Source organism: Ovis canadensis, chromosome 5, assembly GCF_042477335.2.
Source record: "Ovis canadensis isolate MfBH-ARS-UI-01 breed Bighorn chromosome 5, ARS-UI_OviCan_v2, whole genome shotgun sequence".
Taxonomy (NCBI): Eukaryota; Metazoa; Chordata; class Mammalia; order Artiodactyla; family Bovidae; genus Ovis; species Ovis canadensis.
In genome coordinates, this window is record NC_091249.1 from 106,392,934 (window position 1) to 106,414,510 (window position 21,577).

The following is a 21,577-nucleotide window of genomic DNA, read 5'->3' on the forward strand; positions in this document are numbered from 1 at the left end:
ACTGGAGAAGGAAGTGGCAACCCATTCTAGTATTCTTGCCTGGAGAATCCCAGGGACAGAGGAGCCTGGTTGGCTGCCGCCTATGGGGTCGCACAGAGTCGGACACGACTGAAGCAACTTAGCAGCAGCAGCAGCAGGGGGAAGGATAAGGGGAAGACACAGGGAGTTTGGGATCAACATGTACACACTGCTATATTTAAAATGGATCTTATGTACAGCACAGGGAATTCTTCTCAAAGTTATGTGGCAGACTGGATGGAAGGAGAGTTTGGAGGAGAACGGATACGTGTATGTGTATGGCTGAGTCCCTTTGTTGTCCATTTGAAACTATCACAGCATTATTACTTGGTTATATTCCAATACAAAAAAAAAAAAAAGTCACTCTGCTCTTAAAAACTACAAAGCTCTTGGAAAACATAGGTTTGGTCTAGTGATTCCTCAGAAATTCATGACAACTTAAGAATGATTTTCAGAATTAACTGGAGCAGTGTTTTTATGTTTGTAAAAATTGTATTCGGTCCAACATATATTTGAATGATCTCAGGAGACTTTTGTATTAAATAAATGAATAAATAAAAAAGTATCTAGTTCAGTACTTTGTAAAAAATAGTTCCTCAATAAATGTCTTTTTATTCAAATAAATATGTTTAGATGAAGCTTGAAATATAGGTAAAGCAAATTAAGAAACCACTCTTGTCAATGTTCTTAAATATCTTAAACGTTTTATTGTTCTTAATGTGTTTGCATCTCATATGCCCCAATCTGCTGCCAAGTATTTGACTTAAAAGATTATATCTTATATTCTGTTTATCCTAAAGAGGGCTTATCTGCACATCCTGAGTAAACATTTGACAAGATAAGTAGATATCAGGTAAAGATGAACAATTCTCTTCACACCTGTATTCCTACTAATATTTACAACATCTGAGAACTGCAAGGTACTCAAATCTCCAACTACTTTATCAAAACTTAGGCAAATTCTAGTCAGAACCTTTAGACCGATGACAAATCCATTCTACTGACCACAGGGTCAGGGCTTCCCTCGTAGTTCAGATGGTAAATAACCTGCCTGCCATGCAGGAGACCTGGGTACGATCCCTGGGTTGGGAAGACCCCCTAAAGGAGAGCACGGCAACCCATTCCAGTTTCTTCCCTGGAGAATCCCATGGACAGAGGAGCCTGCTGGGCTACAGGCCATGGGACCACAGAGAGTCAGACACGACTGAGCCTCTAAGCACAGCGCAGCGCCACACAAGCACAATCGCAGGATCTGAATCTATGATGATGCCAACAACACACCAGGGTGGATCTTTTAAGAAACCACACATTCATTAGTCTGTCTGTAATCACATAAATTGACTTCTAAGCCCTTTGTATGCAAGAGCCATCCCAACTTGATAAAGTGTGGAAAAATGTATGTGCTAGAATGAACGCAATGTTCAGTTCAGTTCAGTCGTTCAGTTGTATCCGACTCCCTGTGACTTCATAGACTGTAGCACACCAGGCTTCCCTGTCCATCACCAACTCCCAAGCTTGCTCAAACTCATGCCCATCAAGTCAGTGATGCCATCCAACCATCTCATCCTCTGTCAGCCCCTTCTGTTCCCATCTTCAATCTTTCCCAGAATCAAGGTCTTTTCTAGTGAGTCCATTCTTCACATCAGGTGGCCAAATTATTGGAATTTCAGCTTCAGCATCAGTCCTTCCAAAGAATATTCAGGGCTGATTTTCTTTAGGATTGACTGGTTGGATCTCCTGGCTTTCCAAAGGACTCTCAAGAGTCTTCTCCAACACCACAGTTCAAAAGCATCAATTCTTTGCTGCTCAGTTTTTTTATAGTCCAACTCTCACATCCATACATGACTACTGGAAAAACCATAGCTCTGAATATGACATTGAATGCGATGTGAGGTACATTTATATACTTATCATGTCTTCCTTCTTATGCATAGACTACTGATTGTAATAATATATTTTGGAGATTATAAAGCATGCAAAAAATGAAATTTACAATGAAAAAGGTAAAGACAAAAATGTCTTAAAATTAATTTTTAAAATATTGTTTACTAAAAAAAAATAAAATAAAATATTGTTTACTAATGGTATCAAATATCAATAATACATTATTGAGTGAGGATAATGTGATTTTTATATGCTTTATTCTTTTAAAAGTCTGGGCTTTAATAGTTTGTATTGATTCAAATGTCAGGTTATTTAGTTTGTTTCAATACTGGGTTTTAATGACCGTCATAGGCGACAGAGTCACTACATGGACATATACATAGATCCATATGCAACGTGGGAAGTCATGGCACTAGTTTTTCAATCTTAACCACCAAAAAGACACATGTTGTCGTTGAAATCTGACTAATGAATAGTCATCATCATTATGTTAATTAACTGTTCTTGCAACAAACTGAAAATATTTCATTTTTGTATTAAAAAAAAACTTTTTGCATATACACAATGGAGTATTACTCAGCCGTTAAAAAGAATTCATTTGAATCAGTTCTGATGAGATGGATGAAACTGGAGCCAATTATACAGAGTGAAGTAAGCCAGAAAGAAAAACACCAATACAGTATACTAACACATATATATGGAATTTAGGAAGATGGCAATGACAACCCTGCATGCAAGACAGGGAAAGAGACACAGATGTGTATAACGGACTTTTGGACTCAGAGGGAGAGGGAGAGGGTGGGATGATTTGGGAGAATGACATTCTAACATGTATACTATCATGTGAATTGAATCGCCAGTCTATGTCTGACGCAGGATGCAGCATGCTTGGGGCTGGTGCATGGGGATGACCCAGAGAGATGTTTTGGGGAGGGAGGTGGGAGGGGGGTTCATGTTTGGGAATGCATGTAAGAATTAAAGATTTTAAAATTTAAAAAATAAAAAACTAAAAAAAAAAAAAAAATTTTTGGCTGTGCTGGGTCTTTGTTGTAGTGCGGGTTTTTCTGTATTTACGGTAATGGGGGGCCACTCTCCAGGGGCGGTGCGCGGGCCCCTCACTGCAGTGGATTTTCTTGTTGCCAGAGCACTGGGCTCTCAGGCGTGCAGGCTTTGGGAGCTGCAGCACGCGGGCTAGGCAGCTGTGGCTCCCCAGCGCTCAAGCACAGGCTCAATACTGCGGCAGATGAGCTTAGTTGCTTCGCTGCGTGCAGGAATCTTCCCGGCTCAGGGATGGAACCCGTGTCTTCAGCATTGGCAGGGGGACTCTCCAGCAGAGCCACCAGGGAGGCCCTCATTTTTGTACTTTTAAGAAAAGTATTCAAAAATAACTGAAACACTTATTTGGAACATTTTAAATCAAGCTAGAAAATTCTAAGTTCTTACATCTGCAGCGATGACATTTATATAGGTGATACTTGCTTTTATAAAACTAATATTTCTGGGTTTTACAAAATAAACTATCTGAATGACTTCTGGTAACACTTGGCATATTTCTGCCGTCACTTTCTCAACAATCCACGTGTGAATGATGCCTGGAATACATTTTCTCTGTGGTGCTTGCTACCTTTGTTTGCTCTCCAGAATCTATTGTTTTAGTTAGAAACAATTACTCCTGAGTTTTCCCATAAAGCATTCTTTCTCTTTAAAAAGTAATTTAGTGGTAAGACAATACGTTCTTTGGTATATCTTACCTTTGGTCATTGTCAAAGAAATAAAACAACTAATTCTTTGTGTATTTGCTCTTAGGGAGAGAATTCTTTGCGTATTCACTTAGGGAGTGAATACCTAAGCTGAGCTATATCAGAAACATCTGAACTTCCATTCAATTCTTTGGTAAATCTCTTACACTGTATAATTTATTGTACTATTTATTTTTTTAAATCTTCAGTGTTTTCCATGTTCCATCATTTTCACTATGTCAGGAAGGACAAATGTTTCCTTAAGCTAGTGACTATTTGTCTTTTAAGTTAGAATCCTCAAAAAAAAAAAAAGGCCCCTAAGCACTTCATTATTTAGATGAATTTTGCCAAGTACTGAATTAAATATCAATCGACTTAAAACATTGTTGAAAATGATTATCAAGGTTTATCTTCATGTTTGTATGCTTAGTTTTGAAATCTTTTGCTAATCAAGAAGTCTTCAAACTATATTTAGCTAACATCTCAAGGCACAATATTTATTTTGGAGGGATTCATCTTTAACAACAAAGTATGGAAAGCCATGCTTCAGGTGGTTTTCCCACTCCTTTTTTACTTATTTTTGGCCAAATCTGGTCAGATTATCAGTATTCTAACTTATAACATGGCTGAGAAACAGTTTATGTTAGAAATAGTATTTTTCCTCACTGTGAGTTTTTTTTACTTTCTCATTGTTTGTTTTCCCTTGGATTCCCAGTAATTGTTTTAAACCGCAGTTGATTTGTTATTTATAAGAATATGTTAAAGCCACTTGTGTGTTTTGTGAGGATTAATTTTGTGAAAACTAGATTCTGAAATACAAAGGACAACCTTAATTGACTGCTGAATGATGAAAGCTAATGAAGGAGAAAAGTTACCCGGCACATGCCCTCACTAACAATGATGTCCCTGTCATACGACTGGCCTGCTCACAGACCCAGGGAGAATTCCAGAACAGACTCCATATGAAATTTCAGTAGTTTTGCTTGTTGTCTTCTCACCCACCAGAGAATTGTCTTATACACCTCCAGAGGTGTTTGTATCTATTTGTAAACATTTATACTAGTCTTCAAGAATCAATAGGGGATCTCTTATTGACGGTTTATCCCTGACCCAATTCCAGTACCTCATATTAGCAGTAATAAGTGACCTAATGTCTGGCATGAACATGTTATCTATCTTGTACGTTGTAGGGGAACTAAAGATTGAGTAATGTCAATTTAAAAGAGGACAGAAATGAAGAACAATGGTATTCTCCTATCGTCACATCCTGAAATGCACAAAATGCTTTATAAGGTCACCTTCCTCCACCACTTTCTTTTATAGCATTTATATGTGATTTGGCACTCCTTCATGCCTCTCTAAGTGTTATATTTCTACTCTTACTGATAATTTTATGAAAAAGTATTATTTAGTAAGGAAAACCATAAGAACTGGTATCGATCAATACAAACTAAGTTTTTCGGGGCAGGGGTCGGGGTGGAAACCAGAGGCCCTTTGAAATGTTATGGAAGAGTTCCAAAATACTTGTAGAAAAAAAAATAATTGTTTCTAAATAGATCAACTTGAAAGCCACAAGCAAAAAAGTGCTACTCATATGACATGATATATAAACTATAGATCATGCCTCTTGTATTGCTCAAAATCTATGAAATATCCCAAGGCTAGAAAGGGGAGATGGCAACAACTCTGATGAGGAAGAACTTAAGTAATGAATATCTGACATTTTCCAATTTGAATTAAATGGCTTTACTGGATTCAAAGGCAGTTTAATAGGGTTTGGACAGAATTAAAGCATTACTATGAAAGGTCACTGATAGATAATTTGATTTGAGTCTTTAATATAAGGTTCCTGGATAAGATTCACATTATTCAGGACCACTATGGAGAAGAATGAAAGAATAGCTACTTTCCACAAATGGATTTAGATTTAGCAGGAGTATTTTACTGTTCAGCTGGAGTACTTTACTATTGAGAGTTTCCTTACAGTTAGTGAAAAAATACTCTTCTTTAAAGATGAAGATAAAAAGGAAAAGATATATTTTTAAAATTCTAAAGAAGATTCATGGATACAAACAGATAAATAAGATATATCCAAAGGAATCTTGTGAAATTCTTGGAAAGTAGAGACATTTAGATAGGAAGAAACTAACAAGAAAGGACTTGAGTAATAAAATAAATGAATAATATAGGTCATTGATAATTCTTCAGTACACTTGGTAGATGCATTGCCCTGAAGAGGAACAATGCACTCAATCCAGAACCACAGGTACTAGGGGGGAATACTCTGTCAGAAAAATACACATAGCTATTAAGTGGGGTGTTGTTTTTTACCCAAAAGCTACACATGTAGGTGTATTAAAGAAAGAGAAGAAAGTAATAATTGGTAGTTGTACAGGAAAAACTTCAAAAAAGAATAATTAAACTGAATATCAGAGCAATCTTCTTGAGAATATGAATCTTAGATTCCTCAATAGGTTTAAAGGAAATCAGTCAAAATCATCTGACTAATCTGAATACGAACATAAACACAAAATACCACAGAAAATTTTGAATTGGTAGTTAAAAAAAGAAGATAATCATTTGAGTCATTTTCATTTCTAAGTTGTGTGTGTGTGTGTGTGTGTTTATTTTTTATTTTTTGATCATATGGCTTGCAGTAATGAAAATTAGGAATCCTAAATATACATGGTAGAAAGGAGACTAATATAGTTTACAAATCTTGTAATTTTTACAATGTTATTTGTTTTCATATCCCAGAAAGTGTGCTTCTTTAGGGACGTGTTCTTAAAGAAAAATAAATGTACCTTTGCTGGATTCTTTCCTTTTGGTTTCTTTTGGAATGTAATTCCATTCTTTTGGAATGCTCTCACGCAGATGTTCAGGAATGCTGCGCTTGTTTAGGTTCCTCTCACAGCTGCTCCCAGAGCTCATCACAGACACTACCTGCTGCACAATGTCCTTGACGGCGTCCGTCAGAGCCAGTCTCAGGCATCGGATCACCTCTCCCTCGGACTCTCTGTGTGTTGAGACTTTAAAATCAGACAGTATATTACAGTTAGCAGAATCAAAAATATTTTGTGCCCTGTTCAATTAAGAATTCAGCTTCTCAGTAATCTAGTTCAAAGCTAAAGGAAAGAAGAGCTCTTTTTAGCCTAGAGATCATATGATTGATAAGTAGTCCATAACCATTTGGGGAAAAGTTACCCCTTGGTAATCAAGGGAACAGTAGCCAGAATAACAGTGAATAAAACAGCATTCGTTAGTACTCTGGGGACTCTACTGGTGGATATATAACTTGTATAACCTTCTTAGATGACACATGGACAACAACTGCAAAAGCTTTGACACTTACCTATTAACACATTTATTCCTTCTCTGGAAATTTATCCTAAAAAATTAATTCAGTTCAGTTCAGTCACTCAGCCATGTCCGACTCTTTGCGACCCCATGAATCGCAGCACACCAGGCCTCCCTGTCCATCACCAACTCCTGGAGTTCACTCAGACTCACGTCCATTGAGTCAGTGATGCCATCCAGCCATCTCATCCTCTGTCGTCCCCTTCTCCTCCTGCCCCCGATCCCTCCCAGCATCAAAGTCTTTTCCAATGAGTCAACTCTTTGCATGAGGTGGCCAAAGTACTGGAGTTTATGATTATATAAATAATAAAATAAAAAATTGGAAATAATAGAAATGTCCAACAACTAGGGATTTATTTAATTAGCTTAGGGCTTCGCTGGTGGCTCAAATGGTAAAGAATCCAGCCACAATGCCATTGACCTAGGTTTGATCCCTGGATTGGGAAGATCTCCTGGAGGAGGGCATGGCAACCCACTCCAGTATTCTGACCTGGAGAATCCTTATGGACAGAGGAGCCTGGTGGGCCACAGTCCATGGGGTTGCAAAGAGTCAGACATGACTGAGTGACTAAGCACAGCACATCCATCTTTGCAATAAAGTCATATTGATTAGAAAAAAAAAAGCAGCTTAGAAAATAGTATGATATACTATATTTATTTAAAAATACATGTTTACATACACATAGAAAAGAATTAAAAGATACTCTACAATGTTGATGGTGATTATCAATAACTAATGGTATTTCAGGTGATTTTACTTTTCCTTTCCTTCTTCTTTGACTTTTTCTTCCCTCCTTCCCTCTTTTCTTTCCTCCCTTCTTTCTAATAAGTATCACCTGTGATGATATGTGTTACTTATGTGATAGATACAATAAAAGTTTTGTTTGTTTTTAATGACTAGGAAGTTCAGGGATCACTATTTGAATCAACAGAGAAGAGCACTGATATGATTTTCCCCCTCAAATTTCAAGGTGATATTTCTCACATGACAACCCATTGTAAAAACCTCCACAGTGCTGAAACTAAGAGCTGGACTTTTTAAAAGAGAAACAAAATTGACAAACTTTTAGCCAGACTCATGAAGAAAAAAGAGAGAGGGTCCAAATCAATAAAATCAGAAATGAAAAAGGAGAACTTATATCTGACATCACAGAAATAAAAATGATTCTAAGAGACTACAATTACACAGCCATAAAATGGACAATCTAGAAGAAATGGACAAATTACTAGATATGTACAATATCCCCAGACTGAACCAGGAAGAAATAAAAAACTATGAACAGACCAATTACCAGCAATGACACTGAATTAGTAACTTAGAAAAACTCTCAACAAACACAAGTCCAGGACCAGATGGCTTCATAGGTTACTGCTACCAAACACTTAGAGAAGAGGTAAGACCTGTTCTTCTCAATCTATTCCCAAAAATTGCATAGAGGAAGGAATACTTCCAAGCTCATTCTAAATACAAGGCCTCGTCCTGATACTAAAACTAGACAGAGATATCACACAAAAAAGAAAAATCACAGTCCGATATCACTAATGGACATAGATGCAAAAATCCTCAATAAATGTCAACAAACTGAACATAAGAATACACTAAAAGGATCATACACAATACGAAGTCGGATTTATCAGAGGAATACAAGGGTTTTGCAATATCTGCAAATCAGGGACTTCCCTGGGGCTCCAATAGTAAGAATCTATCTTGCAATGCAAGGAACACAAGTTTAATCCCTGGTCAGGAAACTAAGATCCATGAAGCCCACACACTGGGCCTGTGGACTCTGGAGGCTGTGGGCCACAACTCGAGAGCCCATGTGCCAAAACTACTGAGCCTGTACAGTGCAGTTAGAGCCTCTGTACCCCAGCAAAAGGTCCTGCATGATGTAATGAAGATTCTGCATGCCATAAGTAAGACCTTACTCAACCAAATTAATTAATTATTTTAAAAAAAAATTCCAGAAAAAAGTGGTGGTGGGGGGGGAAAGATAAAATACCCTGTGAGAATGGCTAAAAAATTTCCAAATATGATAAAAACTAAACATCACCAGATATAAGAAGCTCAACAATCCCTAAGCAGAATACAAAAGAAATGAAAACAAAGCACATCATAATTAAATTGCTGCAAAGTAGTGATAAAGAGAACAATCTTAAAATGAACAACACAAAGAAGACACATTATATAATTGGAAGCAAACACTTTAAAACCTAAACTGATTTATCATCAGAAACAATGCAAGCCATAAAATAGAAAAATGTCTTGAAAGTACTGAGTGAAAAAAAATGAAAGGTAGAAAAATCTCTAAACCCAAAAGTACATGTCTGATGAAAACTATTTCAAATATGAAGATAAAGCCTTTTTTTCATGCAATCAAATCAAATCAAATCAATTGATGGCAGAAAATTTTAGTACATTAAAGGAAATACTTAAGGTGGAAGGAAAATGATACCTGTCAGAAATTCATATCTATACAAGTAAAAGAAGAGAACCAGAAATGATAGATAGATGGACAAATATGAAAGACCTTCTTCTCATTTTTAGCTTCTTTAAGCTGTAACTGGCTAAAACAAAAGTGAAACAATAGATTGTAGGGTTCATAACATTAGTAGAAATAAAATGCATGAAGACACATGCTAAAGAATAGGAAGAGTAAATAGAAATATATTTGTGTAAGATTCTTACATTATATGTAAACTGTGATGAGTCAAAGATACTTATCACAAGATGTAAACCTTGGAACAACTACCAAAATAAATGTAGAATTATATCAAATAAGCCATTGGCAAAGAAAAACTGTAATACTGAAAAATATCCAGTTATTCCAAAGAAGGTCAAAATAGATATTAAAAGGAACAATGTTGGAACAAGCAGCAAACAAAGAATAATATAGTCATGTAGCTCCAAGTGTCAGAACAGAGGGTCCACACAGAGACACAGATCTGATCAATTGTCCACCTGATTTATGACAAAAGCACGAAGTAATTCAAACTGGGAAAGAATAGTGATTTCTAAAAAAGATGTTGGGAAAATTGTATATGTATATGAAAATGTATGGTGGTGGTTTCGTTGCTCAGTCCTGTCCAACTCTTGCGACCCCATGGACGTTAGCCCGCCAGGCTCCTCTGTCCATGGGATTCTCCAGACAAGAATACTGGGGTGGGTTGCCATGCCCTCCTCCAGGGGATCTTCCCGACCCAGGGATCAGACCTGCATCTCCTGTGGCTCTTGCACTGCAGGCGATTCTTTACCACTAAGCCACCAGGGAAGACCTGTTTAAAACTCAGAAGACAATCTAATTAATAAATGAAGGGAAGTTTTAAACAGATATTTTTCAAAAGAATTTTTTCAAATGACTGTTAAAAACATGAAGATGTGTTTGATGTCATTAATCACCATGGAACTGTAAATTACAGTCACAATGAGATAATAGCATACACTCCTTAGAATGACTAAAAGCAAAAAGGCAATTCCAAGTGTTGGTGAGGACACAAAGCAACCCAAACTCTCTCACATAACAGGTGGGAATGGAAATGGATGGGATTACTTTGAAAAACAGTTTAGTAGTTTCTTATAAATTTTAACTCAGTGTGTGCTAAAGACATGTATTCCTCTTAAAAGTAAAGGGGAGTTAAGGAATAGAGTGAAGCACAAAGTAACTTATGCTTTGATATTTTCATTTGCCCAACTAAATATTGTTGACCTACTTTGAGAGTACAGGCCTGCAAAGATTGCTACCAAATCTATTTCTTATAGAGTGTACTGGCCTTTGAAATGCCCACATGAGGTACCCAACTTAATTGTTTTTTTTAATCATTTTTATCTTCTGTAATCTTTTTTTAAATGGATATTTTCACTCTTGTTCTTCCTTGTTATGTTCATTCTAAGGAGTTATATATTGGATTTCTAATTATTAAGCCAGTTTATATATTTCATTACTGAATTCATATATTAATAAAGCAAATGTTTCAAAAGTTTAGTCTAATAGAAAACAATAAAGAGAAATAACAAGGCCTGTGATCAGAAGTTCCATTTTTTGGTTCTGATTCTATGATTTAATCAGTGAACAATCTCAGGCAAGTCTCTTAACATCTCTTGCTGTGCTTAGTCGCTCAGTCATGTCTGACTCTTTTCAACCCCATGGACTGTAGCCCGCCAGGTTCCGCTGTCCACGGGGATTTCCCAGGCAAGAATACTGGAGTGGATTGCCATGCCCTCCTCCAGGGGATCTTCCCAAGCCAGGGATCGAACCCAGGTCTGCTGCATTGCAGGCAGATTCTTTAGCATCTGAGCCACCAGGGAAGCCCAGGAAGACTGGAGTGGTTAGGCTGTCCCTTCTCCAAGAGATCTTCCTGACCCAGGAATCAAACCAGGGTCTCTTGCATTGCAGGCAGATTCTTTACCAGCTCATCTACCAGGGAAGCCCGGCAATAAAATGAGGATACTGCCTTCCTTGTTTTCACTTTTTTATTCTAAAGTGACAAGACTGTGATGTCTTATGGATAAGCTATACAGAAATCATAGCGTGTTTCAAGAGGAAGAAAATAAACCAGTTTTTAAGTAATGTACTCCAGTCAATCTGGATAAGTTATATTATTAACTGAAGCATAGATCTATTAGTGGTAAAATGCAAATATTGTGGGATTATGGTTATGTGTCTCAGCTATATTTCCTTGAAACCTGTTATTTTTCAAGTCAAACAGAAACCACAGTAAAAGACTTAGTTTTCTTATGAATTAGTGTATCTTATTAGGGATTTTGAGATAACTGTAATTGGTAACAGAAGAATAGCAGACTTACAAAGATTTAAATAGGAGAGAGAAAAAAAAAAAAGGCACAGTCCCTCACGACCACTGCACTGTCTTAGTTTCTTTCAATTCAATAAGTCTACTTCAGAAATAATGCTCTCTTATGGCTCAGCAGGTGAAGAATCCGCCTGCTGTGTGGGAGACCTGGGTTCGATACCTGGGTTGGGAAAATCTCCTGGAGAAGGGAAAGGCTACCCACTCCAGTATTCTGGCCTGGAGAATACCATGGACTGTACAGTCCATGGGGTCACAAAGAGTCGGGCACGACTGAGCGACTCTTACTTTCACTTGAAGACTGACTGTTTTTGGATAAAAAGCAAACAGTGAGGGAACACATGAAAACTAGAAAATAAGACTTTAAAAGGAGATAAGTTAACATTGATGGAGAAACAACTTGCACAAAGGCCAAGCATTTTTCATCACTTTGAAGTTCTGCCCCTTTGACCCCTTGACAAAATTTGGTCTCTGTGAACATCTCTACTACCTGTTCCTATTCCAAGAGACTTTTCTGACCTGGGGGAGGAGGGTTTGCTCAACGTGGAGATGGAAGAGAAGACTAACTGGGGGCAAGGAGCAGTTTTGCTTTCTCAGGCCACCACCTAAAATCCATTGATCTCTTCTAAGTCATTTTCAGTATGGTTTTGTGCTGAGTGTCAGATGGTTCAAGAACTTAAGAACTGAAAGAGAAATAATGGTTGAAGCAAGTGGGTCCCCGATTCTTTATAATCTTGTGAGACAATTCAGCTCTTATCAGAAACAACTCAAAACAGCAGGGGGTGGAGGAGCTTTCAAGGTTGTTTTGCTTTCAGTTCAATAAAGTCTACATCAGAAATAATGCTCTCTTTGAAACTAGCCGACTGACCATTTGGGGGGTAAAAAGGAAACAATGAGGAATATATGAAAACTAGAAAATAAGACTTTAAAAGGAGATAATTATCACAGTCTTTACATGAAGCTATATAGTGCTATTTTGCAGTGATAATGGCCAAGAGAAGATGTAACATAATGACTTAAAAATAGTTAAAAGGATAGTCAAGTAATGTCTGGAGGATAGCTAAAAAGTACAGGAAGAACAAAACCATAATTATGAGCCAGTTAGGTTTTTTAATATGGATTCTATTAAGTATTTTATGGAAATGATGGTTCCAAAATAGTGTATAAGAATAAATGATATATATAGTTAATGGACTGACAGGATAACCACTAAATCCTCATCCTTCATTTTCCCAAGACATTAAGTATAGAGATTTAAAGACAGACTATTAAGGATCAAACAATGTGAGAATGTTTACACCTGGTCCTGAAGGTTGAGTAACCCATGAACACTTCCTATTTAGACATGTAACTCATTCTGACTTTGCATCCACTCAAGCTGTGGGCAGGAGAACAACACAGCTGGAGGAAACATAGTACCCCCAAAACAATGATAGGACTTACTTAAATGTCTAGAGAGAGCCACTAGGCTCGTCATAATAAATGCCATTCACATATGAAGAAAACTGGCCAGCAAGTTTGTCCATCAGCTTGTTTAATAACAGCATCTTGCCGGAAGCCAGCGTGAGGAATTCCACCCGTGACAAGGTCATGCGGCAGAGATCTGATGTGCAAGGTCGAGTCAGATCTCAGGTTTTCCCCCTGGCATTTCCTGAGCATGTGCCCCCAAAAATAAGAATCTGCCTGCTTTTCCATTCTTCTGACATTCTCTGGAAAAAGTCAATTCAGGGCTTTAGTCTTCTGCATTTGAAAGAGTGTTTCAATCCAAAAACCCCTCTGATAGCTTTCTAGCCTGCGCAAGTGTTTGTTTGAGGCCTCCTGACCGCAGGAGGCACAGGAAGCTTAAAACATCCTAGGAATGTAGGGGCTTCCGAGGAGTCAAAATCATTAGAATAGGACTGATTAAAAGTTTCATTTGTTGAGCCAATACTTGCTGCCAAATTTTCATATCCTTTATTTTTAGATATAGTTGGTATATAGAAAAACAAGTAGTAGACCTGGTATTAGCAACATTAGATCTTTGAGTTAAGTACCTTCTTTGTTATAACCCACTGCACCTTTGTTCTATAGAGATGTAACTTTAGTGCCTTAAAGAGATGCAGATTAAAGAAAAACACTTCAGGGGAAACGAGATTAACACTCATTAAGAAAGAGAGCCAAAAAAGCCTTAGCAAGCCTCCTGGCCAGAAGATAATGTAAATCACCTGAGACCTTTTGTATACAAAAAAGATATACAGAAAGGGTCAGGACTGCTGCCCCTCCGTGACTCTGTATCTTCCATTATGTAAAATTTAGGGTATATAAACACCTTTTAAATAATAAAGTTGGAGGGGGTTTTTGCACAAGCCTGGCCTCCCCCGTGTCGATTCTTTCTCTTGCTCCCTCCCTCTCCTTTTCAGGCTGATCCCTTGGAACGTGGAGGCTCGCTGTGTCTACTTACCTGTCCCGGCTTCTAAGATCCTTAAGAGAGAGAGCCCAAGGCGGGGCACTCTCCGATATTCAAATGGGCGCCGTCGGCCTAACGTAGACAGTGCAAGCTCCTTGTCTGGAACTTTATTGGTTTTCTACATAAGCCAAGCTAATCAGCCTCTTCTCTCCACTTAATTTTCCTACTACACTATTTCTTCCTAATCTAATCTTATATTAATAAATAAATAAGTTTTCCTCACCGACTCCGTCTACCCTTCAAATTCCCTGGATCCACCGGGGCTGGACCCTGGCAGCATCTGAGAAGCACAAAGTATTTTTTTACATTTTACTAATTTCTTACATGTTTAATAGCAAAACTTAATCTGTGGTAAATGTTAAATTTTTAATAAAAAAAGAAAATCCGCATAACATAATTTCTAGGTAATAACTTTTTCCCTCAACTTTCTCCCTCACCTTGTCCGAAGTATGTTAAATTTTGATGGGAACTAATGGTTGAGGATTCCCCAAAGTAGTCTGTATACTGAAAAAATGTAAGATAACCTTTTACAAATAAGAGATTCGGCAAAACTGACATCAATAAACTTTTAAAAATGTCTTTAAAGATATATTTGGGTATCTATAAAACATTACTTTTACAAATAGTAACTTCCTCATACCTGGAATGTTATATAAGAAGTCCCATAATTGTTCTTCTTCCATGTAATTCACAAAGACATTTCCAAATGTTTGTGGAGAGAAAGTGCAGTGGTACAATACTTGAAAGACAGCTTCTATCAAATTGGATCCTTGGTTCAGATTATTTTCTGTATCGGAAACTTGATCTTGAAAGATACATTCTTGAAAAGAACAAAAATGATTTAGTAAGGTAGGTGGCAATGAATATGATTACATTCTGATTACTAATGCTAGCATAACAGTATAAAAATGTATCTGATTATTATTTACCTAATAGGAGAAATGCCATATTCTTTCAGATCGAAGGTCCATTCCCCAACTGGGTCCAAACCCAGTATAATTTCTGAGAGAATTATGGATATTTGTGGGGGGAAAAGTTGTGAGAAGAACCGCATGATATCATGTCAAAGGGCAATAGTAGTTTACTTTTATGTCAGAATTCTTTATCCTCCTAAAGAAACTTTTTTTGATTTCTCATTTAAAAGTAACACATATTCACTTTAGAAATTGTAAAAAATTCAGACTAAGAAACTAAGAAAATTAAAAGTGCATCAAATCCTACCAACCAGTGATAGTTACTATATTTGGTGCAGTATTTCATTCATAGTATATACAAACATACACTATATATATGTGTGTGTGTGTGTGTCTGTGTGTGTATAACTTGAACATCAAACAGAATTATTTTATGTACTCCTTATTATTGAAAATCTACTTATAACTAGTTGAATCTTTGTATCTCTCTTTGGGACTTTTGTTCTGAACATTATATACCCTTTATTCAGAACATAAATTTCATAGGAAAATCACAGTTATAGTGTTCTCGGTATTATGCTATCAATTCTACAAATAAATTTATAAGTGTTTCTCAACCCCATAGCTTCCTGTCATTTCAGAATGAAGAGGTTTCTCAGCTTCTTTCTCAGTAAAATCAAATATGAATTCCCACAAAGGCAGATTCATTTTAATCGGCCTTTTCAGTCCTCCTCCAGCCCCATTACCACTCTTCAAAGGTCATCGACAGGTTGGACTGAAAAGGTGAAATAATTTCTCTCTTGTTTAGATAATTAGCATGCTATGTCCAGTATCATATGTAAAAGTATTTTTGAGTTAAAATAATAATGACTCACAACGTTTCTCATAATTTAAATATATTGAAAAAACACAATCTAGATCATTTGGAATAAGTACATTTATTTTCTTGCTCATTTGGAAGCTCATCACTTCTATAGTTCCTCTTGATAATTTTATTTCTGTGATTTGATTTTCATGATCTAGAGAGTCTTCCCTAGGATTTTTGCTGGAACTATTGATAAAATAGTGTCCTCTTACTTTGGGGGCTGCTAAGCTGGTAGAAAGTAGGCTTGAAGCTACTAATGTCCATTTTGGGGAGAACTCCACAGAGAACCCATCACTTCATGGCAAATAGATGGGGAAACAGTGAAAACAGTGACAGACATTTTTTTGGGCTCCAAAATCACTGCAGATGGTGACTGTAGCCATGAAATTAAAAGACGCTTGCTCCTTGGAAGAAAAATTATGACCAATCTAGACAGCATATTAAAAAGCAGAGTCATTACTTTGCAAACAAAGGTCCATCTAGTAAAGGCTATGGTTTTTCCAGTAGTCATATATGGATGTGAGAGTTGGACTATAAAGAAAGCTGAGCACAGAAGAATTGATGCTTTTGAACTGTGGTGTTGGAGAAGACTCTTGAGAGTGCCTTGGATTGCAAGGAGATCCAGCCAGTCCATCCTAAGGGAGATTAGTTCTGTGCGTTCATTGAAAGGACTAATGTTGAAGCTGAAACTCCAATCCTTTGGCCACCTGATGAGAAGAGCTGACTCACTGGAAAAGACCTTGATACTGGGAAAGATTGAAGGCAAGAGGATAAGGGGATGACAGAGGATGAGATGGTTGGATGGCATCACTGTCTCAATGGACATGAGTTTGAGTGAACTCCAGGAGTTGGTGATAGACAGAGAGGCCTGGTGTGCTGCAGTCTGTGGGGTCACAAAGAGTCAGACATGACTGAGCGACTGAACTGAACTGAACCGAACCACTGAGAACCAAGCCAATAAAGTAAGTAGAACCAAGAGATGGCACAGTCCTGATGGAATGACACTGTGTGAGAGCCTGGATCCAGCAATGCCTGTATACTTACGTTAGCTGAGCTGATAAATTTCCCTTTTTGGTTAAATCAGGTTAATTTGGGGTTCTTCCATTTGCATTCTAAAGGGTCCTAAGTTTTTCATCAAGCTTAAAAGGTTAAATAACAAAGAGTCCTAGTCCAGGCATTCATAATTTCACCTTTTTTTAATCCAAATAGTTTCCTTAGTTCTCTCTGCTTTTCTGTCCCTCCAATTCACCTTATATTCAAGTATCAGTTATCCTTTATGTCACTGCCCCATGTTTAAACCTTCCCCTGCTACTGCACTTTCTTAGAAATTCCTGAACCTCACAATCCAGAGTTTCCACAATCTTTCCCAAACTATGTTTTAATCCCCAGACCTCTGGTCCTCCCTAACTAGTGTACTTGTTTCCCTCGCACACGTTCCCTCCCATCTCTTTTTGTTGGTCTCTACCATTTCAGTTCAGTTCAGTTCAGTCGCTCAGTCATGTCTGACTCTTTGCGACCCCACGGACCGCAGCATGCCAGGCCTCCCTGTCCATCACCAACTCCCGGAGTTTACCAAAACTCATGTCCATTGAGTTGGTGATGCCATCCAACCATCTCATTCTCTTGTCCCCTTCTCCTCCTGCCCTCAATCTTTCCCAGCATCAGGGTCTTTTCAAATGAGTCAGCTCTTCTTATCAGGTGGCCAAAGGATTGGAGTTTCAGCTTCAACAACCGTTCTTCCAATGAATGCACAGGACTGATCTCCTTTAGATGGACTGGTTGGATCTCCCTGCAGTCAGAGGCACTCTCAAGAGTCTTCTCCAACACAACAGTTCAAAAGCATCAATTCTTCTGTGCTCAGCTTTCTTTATAGTCCAGCTCTCACATCCATACATGACTACTGGAAAAACCATAGCCTTGACTAGATGGACCTTTGTTGACAAAGTAATGTCTCTGCTTTTTAATATGCTACAATGTTCTGCCCCAGTAAAATTCCCAAGATGTAATCGATTGATTACTATGTCAGCACTCACTCTACTAGATGCTGAGGCCTACGCCTTCCATGAATTCACTGCCCGCCTCCTTGTGTATGTGTGTGGCGAGGGGGAATGACAGACGTGTAAGCAGTCATTTCAACAATGTAAAGATAAGTAGGATGACCATACATCCTAGTTTGCCTCAGGCAGTCCTGGTTTATGTCTATGGCTCGGGGGTAATTAGTCACAGCATCCTCTTTCATTCTCAAAAATATCCTGGTTTGAATAAGGAATTATTTGATCACCTTAAGTCTAAGTGCTTTAAATCGAAGACACTGGAAATACAGAGGATGGTGCTTTACATCTGGGAAGGGAACACGGAGAAGTCACAGGGAAAATCATGTCTCAGCAGGGTCTTTAAGGGGAAGTAGCAATTTACTGGCATGACAAGGTTGAGGTGGGGAAGGTAGTTTCCAAGAAGACAGGAGAGCTGGTGCAGTGGTGAGAAGACAGGTAGCTGCTGGTTTGGTGACACGGCTGAAGTGGGAATGGTGGGAGGGAAGGGGAGGTAAAACTGGACAATCAACACAGCCTGAAAAATCTAAGGCCCCATGAATCACGCACTGACAATACAGATGGAGAAAGGGGGATGGATATGAGGAATATTATAATAAAAATAATGAGGTGCATTACCATTGTTGCTATTACCAGCTAAATGTGTCAAGATATGTCAATGGATATTTTTTATTTCTATTTTCCCTTGCTTTGAAGAAAGTAGTCTATTTCTGTTTCCTTGCCTCAGGGATATTTGCTATTTGGAAAGCACAAACAGACTGAAGTCAGTTGCCCTCCTAGATTAAAAAAAAAACAACAAAGAATGAAAGAAACAAAGAAAACCTAAATCCATTGAATAGTTATTAGTTTGAACTAAAGGAAAAAAGCCACTTTTTATGACTCAAAGTATTGGTACAGCCGGATGATATGAAAGTGGAATCATATGTGTCCGGCAGGGGCCGAGGTGAGGGTCAGGAGAGAGGAGACCTCTGGCATTGGAGAGCGATGTCTTGGGCTGCAAGGATGTTGCTGGATGGCAGTGCACAGTGAGGCTTGTCGGGGGGAGGCAAGGAGAGACCCTGGATCCTTGACATGGGTTCTCAGTCTCATCAAAGGTTTCAAACCATACCTGACTGCTGTGCTTGGCAGGAGTGCTTGGAGAGGAAATAAAAAAGGGTACCTGTGCAGTAACCAGAGTGACCAGATAATTGAAAATTTATACTGTCTCACAGGGACTTCTGTACTCCCCTGGGGTAAAGGTGGAAGCCCTAAGAATAGCTACGGTTAAAAATCCTACCAGCCAGGCAGCTGGGGCTCAGAATCTTCATAAAATTGATTTGAAGACAAAAAGTGACTTGGATATTCCTTGTGTATCTGAGTTTATGAACTGAGATTTATACCAACTCCATAAAACCAGTTACTACCCACAAGGTACACTATGCTGAACATCACATGAGCTACTTTATGTCTAATTCCATCCTCATAATACTCTAAAGAGCCTCCTGATGAAGGCAAAAGAGGAGAGGGAAAAAGCTGGCTTAAAACTCAACATTCAAAAAACAGATCATGGCATCTGGCTCCATCACTTCATGGCAAATAGAAGCAGAAAAGTGGAAGCACTGACAGATTTTCTTGGGCTCCAAAATCACTGTGGATGGTGACTGTAGCCATGAAATTAAGAGACACCTGCTCCTTGGAAGAAAAGCTAAGAAAAACCTAGACAGTGTATTAAAAAGCAGAGACATCACTTTGCCAACAAAGGTTCATGTAGTCAAAGCTATGGTTTTTCCAGTGGTCATATATGGATAGGGCTTCCCTGGTGGCTCAGATGGTAAAGAATCTGCCTGCAATACAGGAGACCTGGGTTCAATCCCTGGGTTGGGAAGATTCCCTGGAGAAGGGAATGTCTACCTGCTCCAGTATTCTGGCCTGGAGAATTCCATGGACAGAGGAGCCTGGCAGGCTATAGTCCATGGGATCGCAAAGAGTCGGACATGACTGAGCACCTTTCACTTGTACAGATAGGACAACTGTACCAGAAAGAAGGCTGAGCACTGAAGAATTGATGCTTTCGAATTGCGGTGTTGAAGTGTCTTGAGAATCCCTTGGTCAGCAAGGAGATCAAACCAGTCAATCCTAAAGTAAATCGACCCTGAATATTTATTGGAAAGACTGATGCTGAAACTGAAGTACCACCTGATGTGAACAGCCAACTTATTGGAAAAGACCCCAATTCTGGGAAAGATTGAGGGCAAAAGGAGAAGGCGGTGACAGAAGATGAGATGGTTGGATGGCATCATCGACTCAATGGATGTGAGTTTGAGCAAACTCCAGGAAATAGTGAAGGACAGGGAAGTCTGGTGTGCTGCAAAGAGTCAGTCACACTTCAGACTGGTGGCTGAACAACGTGGGAGTTGGGGCGGGGGGTCCCTTAGAATCTTGGCCTAAGCCTTCTTCCAGCCTCACAGCTTTACACCTGGCTTAGTAATTCTGTTATCCTTTCATTTCAAAGATCTTTTTTATGTACAAGTTTCCAGTTCTCCATCTCTGGCTCTGATCTTTCTCTTTCATTCTCTTTGCTGTGTTTGCTATTTTTGTCTAGGATACCACTATTGTCTGTTCATCCCCAGGCTCAATGCCTTAGCAATTTTCATCCCTTCTCAAAATTGTTAGATGTAATGAAATAACTAGGTCCTTGCCCCCATCCCCCTTTCCATAATGTATCAAAGGTTGATTTGTCTTCCACTGAGTCCCTTCTTCTCTGTTCCTAATGTAGGGGAGCAGAATTTGCCACCCTAAGATGTGTCTCTTTGACATATTAAGTATTTTAAGCTGATTAGTTTTTAAGAAGCAGAATACAAGGCAAAAACTCTGAAAACCAAGTAGGAGTTACCCTTAGGTAAGAAACAATCAATTTGTAAGGGAAATCTCCATTTGTTAAGGTAGTCTTCCTTGCTGTACCTGGAAGAGGAGAATGACCAACTCTGTAGAAACTCTTATCAATGGAAAAGGCACTGACTTAAACCTGGATAATGACCTTACCCTGATCAACTTTGCTTCTGCTGGTAACCTCCCTTAACTGACTCTCCCCACCCTCATCATCCTTTTCTATTTTAGCTGAAAAGTTAAAGTTAAGTTGCTCAGTTGTGTCTGACTCTTTGCTACCCCATGGACTGTAGCCCACCAGGCTCCTCCGTCCATGGGATTCTCCAGGCAAGAATACCGGAGTAGGTTGCCATTTTCTTCTCCAATCTTTAGCTGAGGGTGATATCAAATCTGCCTGCAGTGCAGGAGACCCAGGTTCAATCCCTGGTTCAGGAAGATCCCCTGGAGAAGAAAATGGCAACCCACTCCAGTATTCTTGCCTGGAAAATCCCATGGACAGAGGAGCTTAGCAGGATACATTCCATAGGGTTGCAAGAGCCGGACATTACTTAGCAACTAAACCACTAAGGGTGGTATTTAACCTCTCTAGGTGGCTCAAATGGTAAAGAATCTGCCTGCAATGCAGGAAACATCGG

The 21,577-nt window shown here is 38.6% G+C and overlaps 1 protein-coding gene across 3 annotated transcripts in view; it reads right to left on the reverse strand.

Moving 5' to 3' along the window:
* KIAA0825 (KIAA0825 ortholog) overlaps positions 1 to 21,577 on the reverse strand; it is a 429,746-nt gene that overhangs the window by 220,386 nt on the left and 187,783 nt on the right. For all 3 annotated transcript variants that reach the window (XM_069590144.1, XM_069590145.1, XM_069590146.1), the window contains exons 15-16: positions 14,888 to 15,067; positions 6,446 to 6,670 (exon numbers count right to left, since the gene is read on the reverse strand). In XM_069590144.1, the coding sequence (XP_069446245.1) occupies positions 6,446 to 6,670; positions 14,888 to 15,067 (405 nt within the window). The remainder of the gene's footprint in view (positions 1 to 6,445; positions 6,671 to 14,887; positions 15,068 to 21,577) is intronic.